Source organism: Ambystoma mexicanum, chromosome 3q (genome assembly GCF_040938575.1).
Source record: "Ambystoma mexicanum isolate Mex_15411 chromosome 3q, UKY_AmexF1_1, whole genome shotgun sequence".
NCBI classification, from domain to species: Eukaryota; Metazoa; Chordata; class Amphibia; order Caudata; family Ambystomatidae; genus Ambystoma; species Ambystoma mexicanum.
The window spans coordinates 787,397,030-787,420,016 of NC_090926.1; the positions used below are offsets into that span (position 1 = coordinate 787,397,030).

The 22,987-nt window shown below is 43.0% G+C and overlaps 1 protein-coding gene across 1 annotated transcript in view; it reads right to left on the minus strand.

Annotated features, from left to right (window-relative positions):
- LOC138448017 (proton channel OTOP2-like) overlaps positions 1 to 21,425 on the minus strand; it is a 272,950-nt gene extending 251,525 nt beyond the window's left edge. Inside the window, exons 1-2 of the mRNA XM_069604549.1 lie at positions 21,299 to 21,425; positions 15,327 to 15,572 (exon numbers count right to left, since the gene is read on the minus strand). Coding sequence (XP_069460650.1) covers positions 15,327 to 15,572; positions 21,299 to 21,425 — 373 coding nt within the window. The remainder of the gene's footprint in view (positions 1 to 15,326; positions 15,573 to 21,298) is intronic.
- Between the last annotated feature and the right edge of the window lie 1,562 nt (positions 21,426 to 22,987).

Consider the following 22,987-nt stretch of genomic DNA (forward strand, 5'->3'; position numbering starts at 1 on the left):
TGCCCTTCGGACTTTGCAATGCCCCGGCCGCCTTTCAATATTTTATGAACGATGTCCTCAGAGAGCTCATAGATGTATGTGTTGTTGTTTACATTGACGACATCCTCGTTTATTCTTCATCTGAATCTGAACATCGGAAACACGTGAAAATGGTCCTCGAAAGATTGCGTCAACACAAACTTTACGCTAAGTTGGAAAAATGTGTTTTCAACGTGACTGAAGTTGAATTCTTGGGATTCATATTATCACCTGGCGGAGTGCGTATGGATTCAAAGAAGGTCGATGCAGTTCTCAAATGGCCATCACCATCCTCCGTAAAAGGTGTGCAAAGCATGTAAGGCTTCGCTAACTTTTACCGCAGGTTTATCCCCGAATTCTCTCGAATAGTCCAGCCCATCACTGCCTTGTTAAAGAAAAACAAACGTTTTGAATGGTCTACCGAGGCGGAACAAGCTTTCCAGGATTTGAAGACTAAATTTATCTCTGCACCAATCTTAAAACACCCTCGCCCCGAACTCCCCTACATCGTGGAAACTGATGCTTCAAGCTTTGCCATGGGGGCAGTTCTATCACAAAAGGACACGGTAACCAATCAGTTGCATCCCGTGGCATTTTGGTCCCGCAAATTCTCGCCTCCTGAAATCAATTACACGATTACTGACAAGGAACTTCTGGCTATCAAGTCTGCCTTTAAGGCTTGGCGGCATTATCTGCTGGGGGCCCGACACACCGTTACTGTGATTACGGATCACCGAAACCTGCAATATTTGAAGACCGCAAAAGCCCAATCCTCTAGACAACTCCGTTGGGCATTATTCTTTGCCGAGTTTGACTTCATAATTACCTATCGACCTGGTACAAAGAACGGTAAAGCCGATGCCCTTTCTCGGATGGGAGTGGAAGAACACTTGGTCAACCCTAAACCTGTACCAATCATTCCCGAACAAAGAATTCTGGGTGTAATCGCCACAGAATCCATAGAGGAAGTTAAGGATAAAGCCAGGCAACTTGTAACTCCAGCAGACATACAGAATTGGCATCTGCAGGGAAAGGACTTTGCAGTAAAGGACAACTTATTGTATTTCCAAGAACGATTATACCTACCCAGCACAGATTTACAGAAAAAAGTAATCTCTTGTTATCACGACTCTTTAATGGAAGGTCATCCCGGTATAGCCAAGACCTCAGAAAAGATCAAGCGCTACTTCTGGTGGCCGTCTTGGAAAAAAGATATCAGAGACTTTATAATGTCCTGTGGAGTATGCGCCCAAAACAAGAGTCAAAAGGAAAGACCAGCAGGCCTCTTACGCCCTATTGACATCCCACCTCGCCCTTGGCATACGCTTTCTATGGACTTCATCACCGATCTACCTCCATGCTCCGGATACAATACGATTCTAGTAATCGTGGACTTATTCTCCAAGATGGCGCATTTCATTCCGCTCAAAGGCTTGCCAACAGCAGCAACTCTGGCCCGAGAATTTCTCGAAAACATCATCCGACTGCACGGTTTTCCTTCGGTTCTAATTTCGGATCGAGGTAGTCAATTTATTTCTCATTTTTGGCGAAGTTGCTGTCGGTCGGCTCAAATTGATGTGAGACTATCGACCAGTCACCACCCTCAGACCGACGGACAAACCGAGAGGACCAATCAAACTCTGGAACAGTATTTACGCTGCATGCTGCAACAAACTGAAAAAACTTGGAAAGATATCCTTTGGATAGCCGAGTATGCCTACAATAACTCTGTCCATTCGGGAACTGGGAAAACCCCGTTTTTTCTTTTGTACGGCAGTCACCCTCGAACCTCGGAGTTGGATCCCCTCCAAGATCTTGAAACACCAGCAGTAGACTACCTGCATTCTACAATCACCCAAGCCTTTAAGGAAGCTGTTTCTCAGCTTCAAAGGGCTAAAGAACAATACAAGAAAGGAGCAGATCAACATCGGAAGGAAGCCCCTCACTATCAAGTAGGGGATCAAGTCTGGTTATCCACCAAATATCTATCTCTAAAAGGGCCACGCACATTCAACCCAAGATACCTTGGTCCCTATTCCATCACTACCATAGTAAACCCAGTAGCGGTCAAGTTGGACTTGCCCCCGCACATGAAGATACATCCGGTCTTCCACGTCTCTCTATTAAAACCCGTGCAACCTCAAACCCGACTAACCAAATCTCCAAAACCTATCCTAGTGGATGGAGAACTCGAGTTTGAAGTCAAAAGCATTCTGGACTGCAAGATCTCCAAATCTAAACTATTCTACCTAATTGACTGGAAAGGCTACGGCCCCCAAGAGAGATCCTGGGAACCTGCTGAATATGTCCACGCTCCTCGCCTAATCAAAAGATTTCACCGAACATTTCCTGACAAGCCAAAACCCCCGGAGAAGCCCGGTTTGGGAGGGGCCCTCAGGGGGGGTACTGTCATGATCTCTGCTTCCAAAAGGTCAGGGTTTTCCCAACTCCCTTGGAAGCAGATCCATAACCCAGGTTCCGAGTGCCAACCAGTCCCAATTGGGACCTTTTGGACCCAGTCCTGGCGCCAGTGGCACCAGGCTCATAAATATGCCCAGTCCCAGCGCTGGAAGCGCCGGGCTCATAATGCTTGGGTGGACTTACCTTCAGCAGACCATGCTGCTTACTTGCCTGCCAGTTGAGCCTCTGATCCTCTTCTGTTTGGAACTACTTTTCCTGTTGGGTGGGGCTGGAGCCACTCCCTAGATTCAGAACACTGGAACTCTTCTGGAAGGCAGGAACTCTTTTCTTACCAGGAACTCTTTTCTTACTTAGGCGTGGCTGTGGAAGGAGACACCTAAGCACTACAGGAGGCTATTTAAACCACACCCGGTGGATGAATCTTGCTTTGCGTTACTCTGCAACCTCTGCAGCAGAACGCTCATCGTGTCTTCTGCATCCGGTCCTGGGCCTAAGGAAAAAGGCTTACCATCCTGAATCCAGTCTTCAGCAACACCTATAAAGACAAGAAAGAACAGGTTAGCATTCCGGCATCTGAAAGGCAAAGACTTACCATCCTGAATCCAGTCTTCAGCAACACCTATAAAGACAAGAAAGAACAGGTTAGCATTCCGGCATCTGAAAGGCAAAGGCTTACCTACTCTTCGTACGCTCCGGAGGCCTTCGGCGCTGCATCCCGCATCTGAAAGACAAAACAAGGTGCGTTTAAAGACATTGGGGAACTTTAATACTCACGTGCCATTACTCCTTTCCACATCTAATCCAGTGGGTATTCCGGCACCCTGCAGCCGCTCCGAACTCGTACCTGCAAAATAAAAAGACAGTTAGAGCGCATAGTGAAGCAGGCAACAAGCGCTTACTTACGTGCTTCCAGGTGCTTCTATTCATCACACGGGGTCCATCTTCAACTCACTTCAGCCCGTCATCCGCCATCGCCGGAACCCTGCAAAACAAGAGACATCATTACTAAAGACTTTAAAGACATTTGAATGACTCGAAACTTACCGTTCGTGCAGTAAACGACGGACAGCAGTCCTCTGAAGTCAAGAGGCCTGCGCTACCTATCCAGTGAAGAAACTGGTTACAGCACCCTGCCCCGAGGCAGATGGAGAGCTCGGCATTCACTTACCTAAGGTGAGAGCGTTAACCTTTGGGGGTCTACAGGAGAGGAGAAGAGGAAAGAGATAGGGACACCCCAATAACCCCAGTTCATTAACCCCATATTTTCTATCTGCAGACATCTTACTCTACACGTCAGGCATACAGTGCACAGAGGTCCAGCCCAAAGAGCCAACCGGGTGCTACACATCACCTTTGAAGATACGGTAGTCGCCCAGTCAAGACCGGCGCCTCTGCGAGAATCAGGTGAGCGTTACAGTAGCTAAGTTGGTGATAAATACCGCATGTTAGCTCGCTGCCGTAGATAAGTCAGTGAGGACAGCCCATGGTGGCACTCCAATTGAAAATGTGGTGTTCCTGAAATGAAAGCCTGAGGCCTCTCTAGTGATCACACGAACAAACTAAGCAAAAATAAGGGGTTCTGGATATTGGGGCCACATATAAAACAAAGGAATTATGCTCACCAGAAATACCACCAATAACGCGTACCAACATAATGTATACCACTAAATGTATCTGTGTGCTGAAATAATGTATGTATACTGTAATACTATATACAAAATCTAATCTGAATGCAAAGAGTGATTATTACTGAATTATTTTCATTTTGGTGGTAAGAAAATACTGCTAGGACCCAAATCTATACAAAATACCCTACAGATTTATGGTGCGTTGCAGGCTGGGAAAGTGATCATAGAACACCTACTGGGCGTGGCAAGTGAGTCTCACACTGCCATCTGTACATTAAAGGGAACCCATTTCATAATAACAGTGTGTCACCAAAACGAATTTCAGAATGTCACAAAGGGAAACCACATTCTCAGACCTAGTGCAATATTTAGAGGCAAAGTTGTTTGCACATGGGACGTGGTCATCAAACAGTACCTCAGAATGGCATGACTGCATTCATGGTGAGGTGCAGAAAGAAAAACTAGACAATATTTTTGCAGAAGGAAGAAGGCAGCATAATTCAGGTCTGCCTTACAAGATTATTGAATGCAGCCGATAAAAGTGCAGAGAAAGACTGTTTAATATGGCTATGCGCCAAAATATGGTTTATTTTGAATAGGTCCCTGCAAATGCAAGAAATTGATACACAGCTAATTAACAGGTTAAAGACCGACTTAGATGGGGCAAGTAAAAAAGAGGAGATGTTAAGAACAGAATTAGAAGGATGTCAGAAAGACATGCAATTAAAATTCAGAGATTTTGATATTCAGTTGTCCAAAAGCAAGAAACAGTTTGAAGACAGTGAGCAAGAATTGGTACACTTAAAAGCCTTAGTGGATCACATTAGACAGGATAAAGATGAGATTGTTTCAGAAATGCAGATTTTACCAAAAGAACATTTTGAAAAAGAAAGTGATCTCCAAGCTGCAGAGCAAGAAATGGTTAAAATGATTCAAGAAAGAGACAAGAGAAACAAAGAATTCACTGAATGACAAATGCAAATGTGCGACATGCAGCAGGTAATAAATAAAATGAGTGATGAAAACAACTATCTGCAAAATGAAGCACACAGGCTCCTTAAAAAGTGCAAAGACTTAGAACAGCAAATGTGCATTCCCAGGTCCCAGGGGAGGCGGCAGGGTACTACATTCAATGGAGTGGAGGTGAATTCTAGTTCTGCCCAAAGAGCTAGTGCTCCAGTGACTTTGCCGGTGACTGAACTTGGTTGCAGCGCCCTTGGGGGATTTGATACTCCCATTGGGGGCAGCCACCAATTTCATACACCTGGAACCAGGATTGAGTCACCAGGTAGTGCAATTCCATGCATTGCAACAAGTAGCCCCATAAAAATAATGAAATCAATTAAAGCTCTGATTAAACCATTTAAAAAAGGAGGGGAATGCTGCATTGAGGATCACTTAGAAGCGGTTCATGACATTTTTAAAGCACTCCAGATACTTAAGGAACAGTATAGAAAATATTTTCATTTAACTTTAGATGCTCCGACGGCCAGCATCATAAGGGGATTAAATGAACAGCAGAATATGACAAGGGTGGAGTTTGAAAAAGAAATTAGGCATCATTTTTCTCCTTTCCAGTCATTACAGGAGGCAAAGAAAGTTGCTTACACACTTACTGCTGGGCCTAATATATCCATCGCCAGTTTTTACAAGACTTAAAAAGAGCATTTTCTCGCTTTGATGTATCTTGACCCCAATTCTAATGAATTTAAAACCGCCTACTTCTATTGGCTACAGAAAGACATCATATCCCAATTGGTTCGTGAATTTGATCGTGACAAGTCCCTTGAGTGGATTGTGCATCAAAGCACAAAACTATATGAGGTACTCTATTGTCAGGGTAGAGAAAGTGATAAAATGAAAGATACTAGACCTAAATCTAAAGAACCCTCAGCAACAGTGATGGAATCCAGGTCAGCCAAAATGTCCATTGAGTCTCCTCAAAGTCCAGGTAGAAATAATTTGCCACCTGAACAAAGGGTTAATCAACAAAGGTCATCACACTCTGCACCAATGTTTCAATCACATGATCCTAGGAATAGGGAGAGCTACATATGTCCTAGGTATTTAGGAGATACGCCCCGGGCAGGCTATCGGCCTGATATGTCAGGTATGAACTATAATCAGAGACAAAATCAAGATCAAAGAAATGATGGTCCCTACCAGACATTGGGGACACAGAGCAAATTTGATCCCAACACCATGATATATGGTAATCAGGATAGACCCCGATATGTGGATCGATTTGAGGATAATGGGAATCAACATAGGGGTCAGTACCCACAACATGAGACACAGGACATGAGACAGAACATGAATTATACTCCACGTCAGTACAATGATTCCCCACCAGGGGACTACAACCAAAGGATGGGTGCACCCCGCTCCCCTCCACAAATTAATCAAGAGTTCAGAAACTATCCCAATAGAAATTACTCACCTGAGAGGTATCAGAATAGATCCAATCAGGGAGAAAGCAATCAATATCGATCTAGGCCACAGAGGGAGGATTCTAGAGAGATGGAAATGTTCCAGTGCCTTGAGGCCCAAGTGAAAATGTTAGCTGAACAAATAGGGAAGCTTTGTACAGCACAAAAACAGTCATCAAAGGAGGGGGCTGATGGCCATAGCAATGACCGGGGGGCTTCTTCTGAAAAGTGACTAAGTACTCATGATACCTACAGCGCCGAAAAGACAGATTGCTCTGATGTAATTTCGCATAATGACTCTGAGATGTCTAATGATTTAAAAGTGAAAATGCCAGTAAATGAACATGTAACAGAAAGTGCAAATACTTCTAAAAGAGAGGTACGGTTTAACCTAGAGCTAAATCAAACATTGGAGATTTGTACAAATGAAATAAGAAAACCTGAAACTCCAAGAGAACAAAGAGACAAGATTTAAGAAAAATGACTCATGCATGGGGAATACCAGTAAACAGGGAGTAAGTGGGGATGCTATGATTTTTTCCCTGGGCAGTCAAAACAATGACCAAACACAGGCAGAAAAAGGAACTACTCCAAAGGAGGGTACAAATCAATCACCTGAAGAATTCTTTGAGCCACATATTTTTGAAGAGGCTGAAAGGGCTGGTACCACACTAAATGATCACAAATGCACAGAATTAAACAATGACAGATTGCTGAATGATGTTGTTACACATGTTCAGTTGGAGGGTTGTAATGTGGCCTCTGATGATACCTGGATGGATAGGCGAACAGTGGCCACACTCCAAAAAACCTCTGAACATGGAGAAATGAATAAAGTCTCTCGCGCAGAAATGGGTAAAAAGGAGGGAAAAATGTCTTTCCATTTACCAATGTGCTTAGCCAAAAGTGAAAAAGGCCTGAGAAAGGTGAGTCCTGAAATCAGTAAGAATTCACACTTCTTATGTGTATTAGAGGAAGTTGAGGACATGTATTATGCTCCCATCACTGTAGAAGAAAAATGCCAAACATTTGCAATGATTGACACTGGCGCACAGGCCACAATTATGTCCAAGGAGCTGGTAAAGAGTATCAATGAAGGGAGATCCCCACAGAATCAGATCACGGTGTAGGAAAATCAAGGTCCAGTGCATAACTTTAATGGGGAGGAGGTGCCCATCATAGGTGTAACTGAGGTTGACATAAAAATAGGAAAGCACAGAATGAAACAAGAGCTATTGATCACATCTATTTGTGAAATTCCATTTCTGATGGGGACAGATTGCCTGAAAAGATTGTCTCCTCTCATAGATGGGGTGAATGGAGTGCTGTGGTCCTTAACCAAAAAACCATTGAGACCTTAGAAACTAAAATCACAAAACAGAAACATAAATGAATGTCACACCGTTGCCAGAACAAATGATACTGTGGAGGTATATCTCCAGAATAGTTGCATACCTAGTGTCACTGTTATATTAATGTGTCAAGACAAAATGCAGAGCGACAATGAAAAACTACCTGTACAAATATACTTGGACCCAAGGAAAAATTGGCAGACCGCCATAGATTAGCACACATTACGTTTTATGCACAAAACAGCTTTGTGGAATATCTACCTGGCTGGAAAGCGAGAGGCATGATTACATACAACAAAAAGCCACTTAAACATGGAAAAATGATACAAGCCATAGACAAATTAGTGTTAGAAAATAATTTGACAATATACTGGAGAAAAATTTGTGGGCATTTAAAAACTCCAGGAGAGGATAAAGAGGGGAATGATAAGGGAGACCACCTGGCTAAAATTGGGGCTGTAATGGGAGAATTGCTACCTATTGAACATTTACTGGGTGAAATACAGATTGATGCAGTAACACTTACTAAAGCACCAAAGGAGACAGAACAATCAGTGGTACAATGGAGTTACAACACTCCAGACCAAGATTTGTTTGAGGCACAAAAGAATAATCGGATTTTGGGAATCTATTATAACCATTTGATAGATCCTGGACAGAACCCTTTAACAGAAGATGATTGTGTGGGAAAAGAGGAATTGAGGGTGTTATTAAAGAATAAAAAACGAATTAGACTACAGGATGGACTCATGGTTAGAGAGTCCATAATAGAACAGATATAATGGGTGGTACCCCTTTCATTTAGAGGGCTAATGCTACACCATGCACATGATGCCATAACTGCAGGCCACAGAGGTTCGCAAAAAACATTGGAAATACTAAAAGATTATGCTTATTGGCCACATATGTCCCAAGATGTGGAATTGTATACTAGAGGATGTCTAGTATGCGCCCAATTTAAACCTGCTTCACCAATGCACAGCGCTCCACTAATGAAAAGAGGCCTAACCCTTCCATGGTCAGATTTGCAAATAGACTATGTAGGGCCTTTAAAAAGGTCTGGCAGAGGAAACCGTTATATTTTGAGTGTGGTATGTTTGATGTCGAAGTGGATTGAATGTATTCCTGCACCAGATTGTAGTGCGCAAACAGCAGCCACATTGCTAGTGAATCATGTGTTCTCGAGGTTTGGGTTGCCACAAAGAATTGAGTCAGACAGAGGAAGTCATTTCACAAGTGCTCTAATGAGCAAGGTATGGCAAATACTGGGTGTGAAAAGGAAACTACATATTGCAAATCGGGCGGCTTCTTCAGGTGGAGTTGAACGGGGTAATAGGTCTGTTGTGGACATTTTAAAGTAATTTGTAGCTGAAGCAGGTTCCAGCTGGGATTTACGTTTACCGTTGGTTTTGATGGCAATCAGATCAACTCCTGCCAAAGCAACAGGTATTAGCCCACATGAGGTCTTGACAGGTAGGAAAATGGTGTTGCTGCAACATCTGCTATACAGAACACATGAGCAAACACTTGTAAGTGCATCACCAGTTCATGAATACATTGATGAGCTGAGGAAGCATCTACAACATGCATTTGCTTTTTGTACAGAGAAATCTGGAAAGGGCTGCTGACGGTGCTAAAACATATGATAAAAAGTCAACAGTAAAGGAATATTGTGTAGGGGATCAGGTATATAAATTCCATTTTGGAAAAAGTAAACAGAAAAATTCCAAATTCCTAGCAGCCTGGCAGGGGCCATTCCGAATTATAGATAAAGTCTCTCCTGTAGTATACAAAATTTTAAAGACTGAAGGTGAAACAGCAACAGAACAGTTTGTGCATGTAAACCAAATCAAGCCATGTCATCCAAGACATGAGATAAAAAATCTGGAGCGTGTAGAAACAGATAAAGTCCCTTGAACACAAAAAGGTAAAATAAATGGGTACAGTCAGGAGGCAGTGACAGAGAAGTTAAAAAAAAATGGTTGATTATAATGGCACATAAACACTGTAATATATGTAAATATATATATAATAAAAAAAATAGAAGCTGAAGTTTACGGGGTTGGTGTGCAGAATGAAAATGCATTAAATATTGAATGTTGTTTTATGTATGCTTATTCTCTATAACCTGTGCTTAATTTCAGAAGGCGAAAGAAAAAGGGCGAAATGTTTTACAAAGCATGTTTTATTTTTGGCAAAAGGGTGAAGTTGGTATTGTGCTATATACTTAATCTGTTTCTTTTCTATTTGGTTTAGAATATTAACATATTTGTACCGGAGGTCACGGGAGACGATGGAGTCCTGGTGTCCCCTGGATGAAGATAGAATGATGCCTGCCTGCGGGTGGAGGTGAAGACAAAATAACTGGAATGCCAAAGAAAAGATGACTTCTATAGAAAAGGATCCAAGAGTACCAAAATGGAAGAACACCTGAATGAACCAAATGATGTGACATCGCTGGTCGGGACATATCAGAGGCAGACAAGTGTCCTGGCGTATGGAGTTCCACGTATTTATTATTTTAATTAAGTATTTTAATCTGTTATGTTAATTCTTTGTTTTAGTTATTTGTTTTATTTTATTGTTTTTGATTGACTTCAAGTATAATATTGAAGCACTGGACTATGGACAATTCCAATGGGAAGGAACATATGAATCCAAACATGAATTTTGATATTATGTTGATTGGACAGTGGTTTTTCAACTTTTTCGTTTTTGCAGGTGAATATTCATTTTGTTGGATTGATACATTTTAAAAGAAGGAAAGGAGCAAGTTCATTTTCCTCTAATTATGGCTTGGACTGCCAAATTCTCAGAAAAAAGGAGGGAATATGTAAGAGTATTTAGCATTTTTTTCATGCAGCACCACTGCATGGGTTGGTGCATTGCTATAATGCGGTACAGCAAGGCATGTGTTGCCAGTGTGACATGGACATGTACATGAAAACAGGCTATTCAGTCAAAAACGATTTCTACATCTAAAATGCAAATAATTTTTTTTCACAGTTAAAAGCATATATTTTTTCTCACCTGAAATTCCTCTGTTGCAGGAGACACATTTGAGGATTAATGAACTAACCTCATTAACAATACTAACAATTCTAGCTCATTAATAATATAATGTGTTCTCCAGTGCAAAATGAGATGGAAAATGACAGGCTCTGAAAGTCATTTTAAAGGCGCATCCAGATTTTTTTTTTCTTTGCTTCTATCTGCGCTCTGTCCACAGTATTTGCAGGAAGCAAAGACTCGAATAAGCAGGAAATCAGTTTGGTTAAAGTTGCAACTTTATAAGCCAAGCCATTGTTAAAGAGAAGGAGGGTAGGACATGATAGAATTTCATTGGTTGAACTCATTGGGCAGGCTGTAACAGAGCTTTGCTAATGAATCTCGGGGAAGAAGAGAGGAGAAGACATTTTACACAGCTGGGAGAAAGACCTGGCTGGTGGCTGGGGATTTTCCTGATTGAAAAAGCAGATCCCAGTGCACTGCTGCAGAGACTGGGAATTCCAGTCAATTAGCCCCGGTTTGAGTGACGGCAGATGCTTGTCCTTGCTGGGGTGATTTAAGAAGAATTCATTGAACCACTTCCAGAAGGTGACCAGCCGACGAATTTCACATGTTGGACAGGCCTGGTAATTATATTACAGAGTGTGGGGGCAGTGTGTATGTGTGCGAAACTATTCAGTCAGCGTGGAAGAGGGAACTCCAGTGTTTTATCAACATGTTTAATGTTGCGAATTGAATATGTTCTTGCCGCTCTCTTCTCATTTTGTTACAGATAAGGTTGTTACTGTGCAATTTCCATTTATTTCTGTAAAAAGAGTAAGATCGTGTTGAAATGCAATTTTTATAATACACAAAAAATATCTGAAAGCAGACGGATAGTGTGTTTTATTTTTCTCTTTTATTTGTGCATCTACCATTACAGTACTGATAATATGGGGAGAGGTTTAGACAGTGCAATTGTCATTTTTAAGCTAGCTAAAAATAAGACTTAGCGGTAGCTGTGTGCATGATTCCATTCAGTATATAAGTGTATGTTTTCTGAACGGAACATAATAATAATATAATGAAATAGACTGCTGCTGGAAGTACATGAGTCAGCAGAAAGAGAGGCCCTGGACATAGTTCACCGATGTAGCTAAGTTAGAGATAAATACTGCATGTTAGCTCGCTGCCGTAGATAAGTCAGTGAGGACAGCCCATGGTGGCACTCCAATTGAAAATGTGGTGTTCCTGAAATGTAAGCCTGAGGCCTCCCTAGTGATCACATGAACAAACTAAGCAAAAATAAGGGGTTCTGGATATTGGGGCCACATATAAAACAAAGGAATTAAGCTCACCAGAAATACCACCAATAACGCATACCAACATAATGTATACCACTAAATGTATCTGTGTTCTGAAATAATGTATGTATACTGTAGTACTATATACCAAATCTAATCTGAATGCAAAGAGTGATTATTACTGAATTATTTTCCTTTTGACGGTAAGAAAATACTGCTAGGCCCCAAATCTATACAAAATACCCTACAGTCTGTTGTTACCATCCTCCCCATTCCCATTGAGCCCTCAAAGGCCTCAATGGGAACGGGGACGTACCGTGTCCGGGTCCCACGAATAGGAATTACCGGGCCTGCAAAGGTCAGAATGGCCCGGTTATTACCATTTTGTGGGACCAAGACCCGAGTTTGGGGGTAGCCATGCTGGCAAAAATGGCATGACTACCTCCAAACTCGTAATTAGGCCCAGTGTCTTTGATCACTGAGTCAGCTCGAAGAGATCTAAAGATTTGAGGTTATTGTTTAGTGGTGATCAGCTCAAATGGCTGGAGCGCAGTCAGGTGATGGGTCGAGTCAATGGCAGCTCAAGGTGCTTTTGGATCCACGTGGAGAAACAGTTCCCCGAGCTGGTTCTTGACCTCTGGTTACTGGAGAACCCTATCCATTGTCTCCAGAGGCAAGGCAGAGCCTTGTTTGGGACTTCCAAGCGAGAAAGGTGCACAGAGAACACTTGCAGAGGCTGTCACCTCCAGTGAGCAGGCTCCTGGGTACTGTTGGTCGTGGCTCACCGTAGTTGTTGTCAAGCCATCAAATCATTCCAAATGTTCTTATGGGATGGTTGAGTGAAAGGGCTTGCCACAGCTGATTGATCCCCTTCCAGCCTTCTGCAAGGGGTTCTTCTGGGTTCTGGTTGCTATGTTCAGAGTCTTCTGTCTGTTGCTGTCAGTCCCAGAGTGTTTTGTCTGCAGGAACTGTGGAGGGGCGTTGGAAGTGTGGGAGAATTCAAGATGGTGAGCTCCTTCTGTGGACTGGTTCTTCTCTCCTGACTACCCTAGTATCCAGTCTCTCCTGTTGAGCATGAAGAGCACTAAAGAGTCTATCAATTAGCATCCTGGTTTGAGCTCTCTTATTTCCTGGAATGACTCGCATTTGAATTAGAGGTTCCTGGATAACCCCATGGGGAGTATTCCCGTCCTCCGGACAAGGTGACAAGCATTGCCAGAATGATCAAAAGAGAGGTTTCTTGAGCTGGGCCCAAGACATTGATACACTCAATACCCTGCCAATGAAATGAGTCACTAGCAACCAAACTGACACTGATATGACACCAATGGGTTGTGGCCAGTATACATCAAGATGTTCTCAGAGGCTGGCCACCATGTCAAAACTCGGCATGGATTTAGAGATTTACATGCCGCCAGGCTCTGGTAGCACACAATTATAGAATGTTGGATCAAGGTTGCCACAGTTGAAGGCATACCCTGGATGCTGAAACTTTGGGTTCCCCTAGGATGTTGGCTGGAATGCACATGTCACTTTGTAAATGTCATGTTGCCAAACTACAAAGCAGCTGATTAGAGATGTCAGAAGACAGGTTTATCAAAGCTACACTTTTGCACTATACTTTTCGGGTTGGAGCATTATGAAAGTAGCGTCTGGTGCGCAGGCTTTACTTTCAGAGACAGGTTTACCACAATCATTGTATGTTAAAAATCAGAAAAGCTCAAGCTATTCTTCCCTCATAGGTGGTATTCTGGCACAATAGCACTGTGTATCCTTCTTAGGAAAATAATTGGGTAATATGTGCTATGTCATCAAGAACACGTTTTATTTTACTCTTCACGTTATTGTGACCAAGCAAGCATTGATTTTCAAAGTATTCAATGAGGATGTTTCTGCAAAGATTCCCCAACATAATAGCTCAATTGAAGTTTACTGATTAGTAACACTGTGCACATAATATCATGCCTCATGCACTGTGGCCTCCTTCCCCCTTCCCTCCCTTCCTTCAGCAAATACTCGGTCTACCGAGATCCCAAAAGCCATAGAGCCTCATTATGACTATGCTGGTGCTGAAAAAAACAGCAGCAATGCAGTGTTAACTCTGTTGACATCAAACACCCAAGTACATGCTCATTTGACTAAAAGTATAGATAAATGTCCAATAGCTTGTCCCACTGCCAAGGATTTCCAGAAACTGCATATCTGCTTTCCCTATTGCCAAGAAACATCATAAAATGTCCAGGTGTGTCCTTAATGGTTCATGACTGCCATCAACTGCTCCATCAACTGCACTCCAGTGGCCTCACCAGTTTTGCCACACCGAGTGCAGAAGCCGGTTGGCGGTGGGTGTGCAGAAAGGAGAGAGAGCAGGTCCCTTGTTTGGCCCACCTTCCTGTTGTCATTTATAGTGGTAGTGGGAAGGATGATGTGACACGGGAACCACAGGAAGCTCACCAGGAAGGGTTTGTGAGATCACTGCTATTTCCATGCTCCTGCTGCCAACACCTGTGATGAGGCAGGCGAGGGATAGGGAGCTGCTTCTGTGGGTGCGGTGCAGGGGACAGAAGCCGAAGCTTCGCTCCCCTGCGGTTGCTCTGGCCAATTCAGAGAAAACATTTATGTCTCACCATTACAAGATTCACCAGCAACAACTGAAAGAAGGTGAAAGTGGTACAGACTGGTTTTCAGTGGTCAGCATTTACTAGTTAGTCTGTCAAACTCGGAGCAGAGATTTGGCTGAGATAACTGCAACATGTTCTTAAACTACAGCAACATATATAATGAGGCTGCTTCGCTAAAGGCCTGGTTGGTTGACCCTTCATCACCAGTTCTGAATGGGGGTAGAGTGAATGTTCAGCAGTAGTCGGTAATTTGTATACTCGTGCTCTCTTCTACCCCTATGGTAAAATCCTTCCCGTCTTGCATCCCAATTGCCTTTCCTCATTAGCTATGATAAGCCCCACTGACTGACATCTAAGTGTGATAAGACTTTCGATGTCAGTCTGTGGGTTAAGGAAGGAAAGCAAATCTCCAGACCATGTGCTTCTCCTGTGCATGCCTGGGCCTGGCATGTGACTGACCAACCCAGACCTACCAGCTTTTCATGGGTATCATTCTCAGGCAAGCATTTTCCTGCTCGGCCTAAAGGAGGGCAGGCTCGCGCTAGCATCACTGGAGATGACGTACCTCTCAGCCAGATGGGTCCGGCATGGCAGTCCTTGAAGAGGATGGCATTGTGGTTCTTGTGGGTGTAGTACATCTGGAAGAACATCCACAAGACAGCCAGTACCATCAGGATGCACAGGAAGACCAGAACATATGCCTCCTGGATGGGCACCCCTTTCAGAGATGCCGAGGTGATGAGGGAGCAGCCAAGCAGGAGGATGTTGATGGCCACCAGGGCAGAGAACAGACGGCCTCCTTTCTTCCAGAGCGAAAAATGGCTTGCCGCATTGTGACGGACAATGTCGGGATGTGACACGCTCTGCTGGTCTGCAGAGACCGAACTGTCCATTTCTGCTTCTCTGTCCAACTCTTGAAGGGCGTACTTTCCTGCCATGTTTGGTTGGAGTGAAAATCCAGAGGTAGGGATTAACTATGTGGAGAGACAAAAAGAGCAAGAATGATTGTCATTGCACGACTTATCAAAGCAACCATGACAGAGGCCTACATACTGACCAAGACTGAGAAGTGCATGCCAAAGTCATTCAAGGAAGAATGAAGAGTAAACAAAACACATTTCACAGGGGAGTGTGACAAATACAAAAGACTTTCAATGGGAATTGAAGAACAAAGCACTGTCTTTCTGAGGGGAGTGAGGCACATTCCAAAGACCTTGAGAGAGGGTGAGAAACACGCCGAAGGCCGTAACAGAGGCGTGGGGGACAAACACGTGCAGTTAGAAAGGAGTGAAAAACTAACCATGAGTCTGTAGGAGAGAGATAATGACATTGCTCAAGAACATCCTATGCCTCTTTATGCCTGGTTATTGAGACCATGTACCAATCCAGCGGCCAAATAAACGTTCCCCTCTGACCTGGACTGATTCACAGTTTGATGCAGCCTCATGGAAAGTGCCTATTTGACGTCAAGACCCCCTTCAAGTAGCTAACATGTGTCACGTCTGGAGCCGGGGAGGCAAGCAAACGTTTGCCAATCCAAAGTATCACGGTCACATGACCAAGGTCGGTTTGTGACATTTTATTCTGAGCATGTGCAATGTACTATATGCTTTTGATTGGGGGTAGGGGAGTCTGTACATCTGGTGCATGGAATAACTACCTAACAAAAAGCTTTCGGTTTAACTCCAATTGGACAAGGTTTACTTATCTTTAGACAATAAGTGTGGAATGCGGGCTCTAACCACAAGCAGCAGCCAGCATTCTATGCTTCTCTTTTGTTTTTCTAGTAATAGATGTATACTGCTCCTTCCCCTACTATCACTCATTCTAATGATCAAACGTGGTTGTACACCTTTTTCAGCACCCTGGTAAGAAACAGGACCCTGCATGCGAGAGATTCACACGGTTTTAGATTCTGTACTCTGGTGAGTCATGTTTGTGATTTCTTTAATCTCAGCTACCCCACGGACGTTCCGTGTTTTCCTTATCTGAGTTCATCATTTTTTTCAGGATCAACTTTTTGCTACATTGCCCAAGAATTATAGTCACCGACTCATGGAACTTTAACTAGACATACGCTTGGGTCCACTTTTTGCATCTCAGATTGGTGAGTGCCCGGCTCCATTCCCACTTTATCCACTACCCCTATCTAGACTCTATAATGCCAGAACCACTATGGGTGAGAGACCAGAATTTTGCAAAAACCATTACTTTGTGAGTTGGAATTTGGCTTAAATCCTCACTTGAATCACACAGCACCCTAGGTAGGGATGCTGTCACCACGTGGCGATCAGTGACTTTGGATAAAGACCTTGAGTGTTAAAGATCTTTTTATAGCAACATATGAAGAATGTATAATAAGTTATGTGTTTGAACTCATGTGATAATAGTCATCTGTTTGCACTTACAATGGCTCATGCCTTATTGCCTCTCTCCTTTATTTCTAAATTGCAGTTCAGAATTATCATCTGGCTCTGGAAGAAGAGAATGTCTTTCTCGAAACGTGTCAGCCATCTTTAAATTGAACTGCATATATTTTTTGGCCTATTTGTTTTTCTTACTTTACCATTAAATACTTCTTTATATTACAGTTATATGTATAGCTGTCTTTTTCTGAATATACAGACTCAACAAACTTGTATCACCACAGTTCTCAGTGAATAATGATTTAACCACCTTTTGGCGGGATTTTAAGGTGTGCAGGGGACGGGTGGGTTCCATTTACGGATCCTCAAAACCTGGCTCTGGCCTGACCCTCGTCTCATCTCAGTGTCTGCCCAAAGCAGGGGCTGGCCACAACCCCCTCCAGCTGCCCGTAACAGCTTTTTAAAGTTTTATTTTAAAACCACGCTCCCGAAGTGCCGACCGCACAACAGGAACATGCTTTTGTCAACCTCCATCCACCAGTACCCCTTTTCGCAGCCCCCAGGCCCCTAATACCTCTTTTCTCAGCCCACAGCTCACTCGCACCACTTTTCTATGCCCCCAGGCCCCACATGCCTTTTATCTTGGCCCCCAGCACCCTCGCTGCACTCTTCTCACCAACCAAGCATCTCGCACCCATCTTCTCGGCCCCCAGATTTAACACACTCCTTTTCTTGGCACTGAACCCCCTTGCACCTGTTTTCTCAGCACCCAGCCCCCTCACACCCCTGTTTCCCACCCCTAAACCTGTTTCCTGGCCCACACATCCCATGGATCCCTTTTCTCTTCCACCAACCCCTCGCACCCTTTTCCTCTGCCCCAACCCTCACACCCCTTTACTCTGCCCCTAGCACCCTTGTCTCTACCCCTTGTTTGTTTATTTGTTTTTTTGTTTGTCCCGTACCTCTTTATTCAGACACTAGCTACCTCACACCCCTTTTCTCGGACCCCATTCCCCTCACACTCCTTTGCTCTGCTGCCAGCCCCAACCCCCTTTATACACTCCCATCTTATTTTCTATGCCCCCAGCCCCTGACACAGACCTCTCCTATTTTGCACATCCATTTCCCTGGCTCTCCCAGCTCTAACGTATTTAGCCCTAACAGCATTACCAGAGACCCTGGGTGGGCCCTAGCCAATAGATCCCTGGCTCTCCCAGCCCTAATGAAATGGTAGCATGAATCTCGAAAGAGGAGAAAAAGTATAGGAAAAGCTGGAAGTCATCAGTATAGAAATGGCGAGAAAGTCCTAAGGTAGACATAATAGCTGCAAGGGAATAAGTGTAGAGAGAGAAGAGAAGGTGGCCCAGGACAGACCCTTGTGGGACACCGAGATGGAGAGGAAAGTTGGGGAGATAATTATTGGCCCAGGAGACAGAGTATGTTCGCTTTGAAAGGTAGGATTTAGACCAATTATGAACAGAACCAGAGAAGCTGGGAGAAGAAATAGGGGAAAGTAAAACTGAGTGATCAACAGTGTCAAAATCTGCTGTTAGATCAAGGAGCATTAAAAGTGAAGAGTGTTGAGTGTATCAAGCAGAAAGAAGAAAGTTACAGACAGAAAATAAAGCAGACTCAGTAGAATGATGAGAGCAAAAGCCAGACTGGAAACGATGAATCGGTGAATTGGAAGTAATAAAAGATGAAATTTGAGAGTAAACAGTATTATCCAAGAGCTTAGAAGGGTAGGGAAGAAGATATATGGGATGATAGTGATATGGAAGAAAGGGGTGCAGCAACGGTTGCTTTGTCTAAGTTACCTTCTGTAGTCAGGGCCAGCTAAGGTGCTCCATTGGGCTGCTGCCTCTATTTAACTGGATCACACCACCACCCACTGATGCATTAAAAGTTCATGGCAGCTGCTACTTGATAACATACAGGAATTGTTTAGGTTTTAGTGATTATTTACCATGGACTTTACACCAAATTAGTAATTGATGAACATTAACAGAAGCATGACAAAGAGTTTCTAAAGAGTGTTAATAAGATTCTATAGGCTGTCAAAGTTAAGTGAAGAACATGCCAGGAGCCTTAAGACTTCAGAGGGACCTCTCTCTTCACCATGACAACGAAAACAGGTGGATGGAAGGATGGAACAAACATGTAGAAATTACATCTATTACACTTATAAACCCCTCTCGAACTCTACAGCTCTAGATCTACAGGACCAACATATTTGAAAGCTAAGAAAGCCTAGTATACAAACCAAATGAAGCAAACATAATACATAATACATGAAAATTAGAATGTTTAAATGTATCAAACAGATCAGGAAGCGTCAACTTGCAGGAACAAACCAAGCAATAGACAATATCTCAATGACAAAAGCTCTTGCCATGCTACCAATAATGTAACCAAGATAGAAGACCACAATGACCATGCTGCATCGGTCCGTTAGGAGACACCTGATTCTATTCTGATGCCTTTGCATCCCTGGACATAGGCAGCAATGTGTCCTCTAATTGAGCAGGTTTCCTCAAAACTATGTAATGCTAACAACCCTACAGGATCGCCAGAGGACCCATTAACACGAAACATCCACAAAACCAGTCTGCAATACAATCCTGGCATTAGCCCCACAACCTTTTAAGAGAGCTTACATCAAGCCACTCCAAACCTCCACAGCTATTTACACCAAGCCAATAAGCTACCGCCTATTCTCCAAACTTTCTTGATCAACTAAGCTCTTTGCTAAATTGATCAACAAACAACTAATGGACCAAGCATAATCTAACAACATCCAAAATTAGAGGCAGCTATGATTCGGGTGGGGACATTGAGAGGATCCAAACCCGTATGTTCTGCTATATGGCACAATCTTAAGAAATTTGCATATTCTGATGCTTCTATACTATTAAGACATCTCAATCGCCTTTTACTCAATCAGCCACAACATTTTGCTGCCTAGACTGTTTGAAGCAGGGCTGATAAAACAGCATTACAACGGATTACTTTGATTCGCTCAAACAGGATGGAAACAAAGCCTGTGCCTTCATTAAAGTCACCCCTGCAGAACATCACATCAGGTGTCATGCAGGCAATCAAGCCCCCCATGGCTACTCTTCAACATTTATGTGACTCCCCTCATTTACATCTTCGGAAAACAAAGAATTTCCTGTCATGACTTATCATCTACAAACTAAATACAGATCAACAATTTGACAACTGGACAGATAACAAATATCCTTTGATTATTGTATATGGAAGCTTAAAATATGTACAAAACACCCTCCCATTGGGATTATACACAATCAATTATGTACATAGCAAGTGAATTACCCCCATATTCCCATATACAATATACGTATTCATTTGAAACGACCATACAGACAACACATATAACAATACAGACACAACAAAACTAAATGACACTACACAACGCAACAAAAATATCATGAACATAAACCTGCCAAATGATACTACACATTAATAACCAATGTCAACGACCAACATCACCCCACACTAGTTGAATTTAATCTGCACTCAGCCATATAAGTCATTAAATGGTCCACAGGAATCCAGATATGTTCCCTCCCAGTTTTGCTTCTTCATCCTGTGTTTTTCATATTTGGAAAGTGTTTGCAAATCTGTCACCCAGTTATCAATTAAGGGCTTTTTTCTCGTCTTCCAAACTCTTAACATGTTCTTTATTCAGAAGTGTTCTATCAATCCAACCTAATCGATCACTGGAAATCTCACATCTGCCCCGAAAGCAGAATAACAGCAGAAGGGAACCTCGAAAACGTTACACCGAGAGTCGTATCCAGCATATATAACACATCTCTCCAGAAACTGACCACGCTCGGACAATCCCATAACATATGCAACAAGGATCCTCTACTTCAGCCGCATCCCCAGAATGCCTCATTATCAAGCATACCCAGCCTGAACATCTTCACTGAGGTCCAGTATTGACAAGCTAGAATTTTCATTTTACCATCCAAACATACATCTCCAATCTTCATAATACCTCTATTGTTCCAGCTTCGCCATACCATTGTCTTATTATCTATTTGTAAACCAGGGTTATGCCATATAAATGCACCATAGTGCATATAGAGACCCTGATTGCAGTCTTTGATCCATGATTCAAGTGCAGATTTGGTCGCTCTAATGGTAGGTAGTCTAGCTGGCAGTGCAGTCATATTACCAATTGAGTACAAGCTATCTAGGTGATAAGGTGAAAACTTCTCCTTTTCTATTACCATCCATAATGGTTTGAGATGATGGTATAAACGCATTTCGCCGAATGAAATGTCATCGTGGGACATTTCATCGCCGGAATTCTCATCGCCAGAAACCCTTTTTTTAAAAAGATATTTTTTGGGGGTGTTTTGTGCGGGTTGGGGTATGATCATTAAAGTAGGGGAGGTGTGGGGGGGGGGGACCCCCCAGAAATAAAAAAAATAAAAAATACAGGGTTTCTGGCGATGAGATTTCGGCGATGAAATGTCCCACGATGACATTTCATTCGGCGAAATCACGTAGAACCGAGATTATCATTATGTGCAAAGTAGTTGGCAGATTATTTTAGCAGGAAACCTTTACAATAGATTTCTGGTATCGGGTAACCAAAGCCACCCTCTCTTACATTTTTAACCATAATGTGTCATGGAATCTTTGGTCTTTTCCCAGCTCCCCAAAGGAATCCCTGAAATACTTTGTCAATACGCTTAAGTACACACTTGGGGAAGTTTAGTGGAAGGGATTGGATAATATATAATACCTTGACAAGGAGCAGCATCTTAATTGCATTTATTTTTGCCCACACATTTAAGGTTACCCGTTCCCATTTTCTGACATCTTGTTGTTGTACCTCTATTAACTTATTGGTATTAAAGTCAATAATCTTTTTAACATTGCGAGCCAGATACATCCCCAGGTATTTCACACTAGAGTTAACCCACTGCCAATTGCAATCTGATAGCTCTCTACAAAAGAAGGATTCTTTAAGCGGAAAGTCCACAGTTTTACCCCAATTAATTTTGTTGCCCGAAAGCCGACCAACTACTTCAAATAGAGTTTTCAGCAATGCTCCCCCATCATCTGGGTTCGACAGAAGAATTACTGTCATATCATCTGCGTAGGAAAGCACCTTAACCTCCCTGTCCCCTACACGTAAACCATGAATGCTGGACTCCTGTCCGATATAGGCAGCTAAGGGCTCTAAAGCTAGATTGAAGAGAAAAGGTGACAGTGGACACCCCTGTCTACTACCCCTAAATATTGGAAAAGATTCAGAGATGTCATCATTTACCCATATTCTATCAGTAATATGGGATTGCAGTGCACTGATAGCATTGATATGATTTGATATGGAATTTATAACGCGCCTATACACAAGTGTTTCAAGGCACGACAAGGCAAGGGAGGGGGATCAGAGGGAAGGCAGACAGCGATCTTACTAGGCCATGTGTCATTCAGATCGCGCAAGTGCATGGGAAGGGGGAAGGGGAAAAGTGTGTGGGGGACGGGGAGGGGAAAGTGCAGTACATGGGGTGCAGTACATGGGATAATAATATAAATAAAATAAATAAAAGATACGGCCAGCTGGTGGCAAGTGCAAGGTAAGTGCAGACATAAGTGCTGGTAGGGGGACTGTAGGGATACAGAAAAACGGTCCACAAGTGCAGGGGTTGCCAGGAAGGCAGTGCAGGTGTGCAACTGGTGGGGCCTGGGTCTGAGATCAGAAGGGTGGCCAGGTAACCAGTGCAGTTTCAGTTACAGCAGGAATTCAGCAGGGGAGAGGGGGAGAGAAAGCAGAAGTAAAGAGGAAGCTTTTAAGGTGCTTCCGGAACCAGAG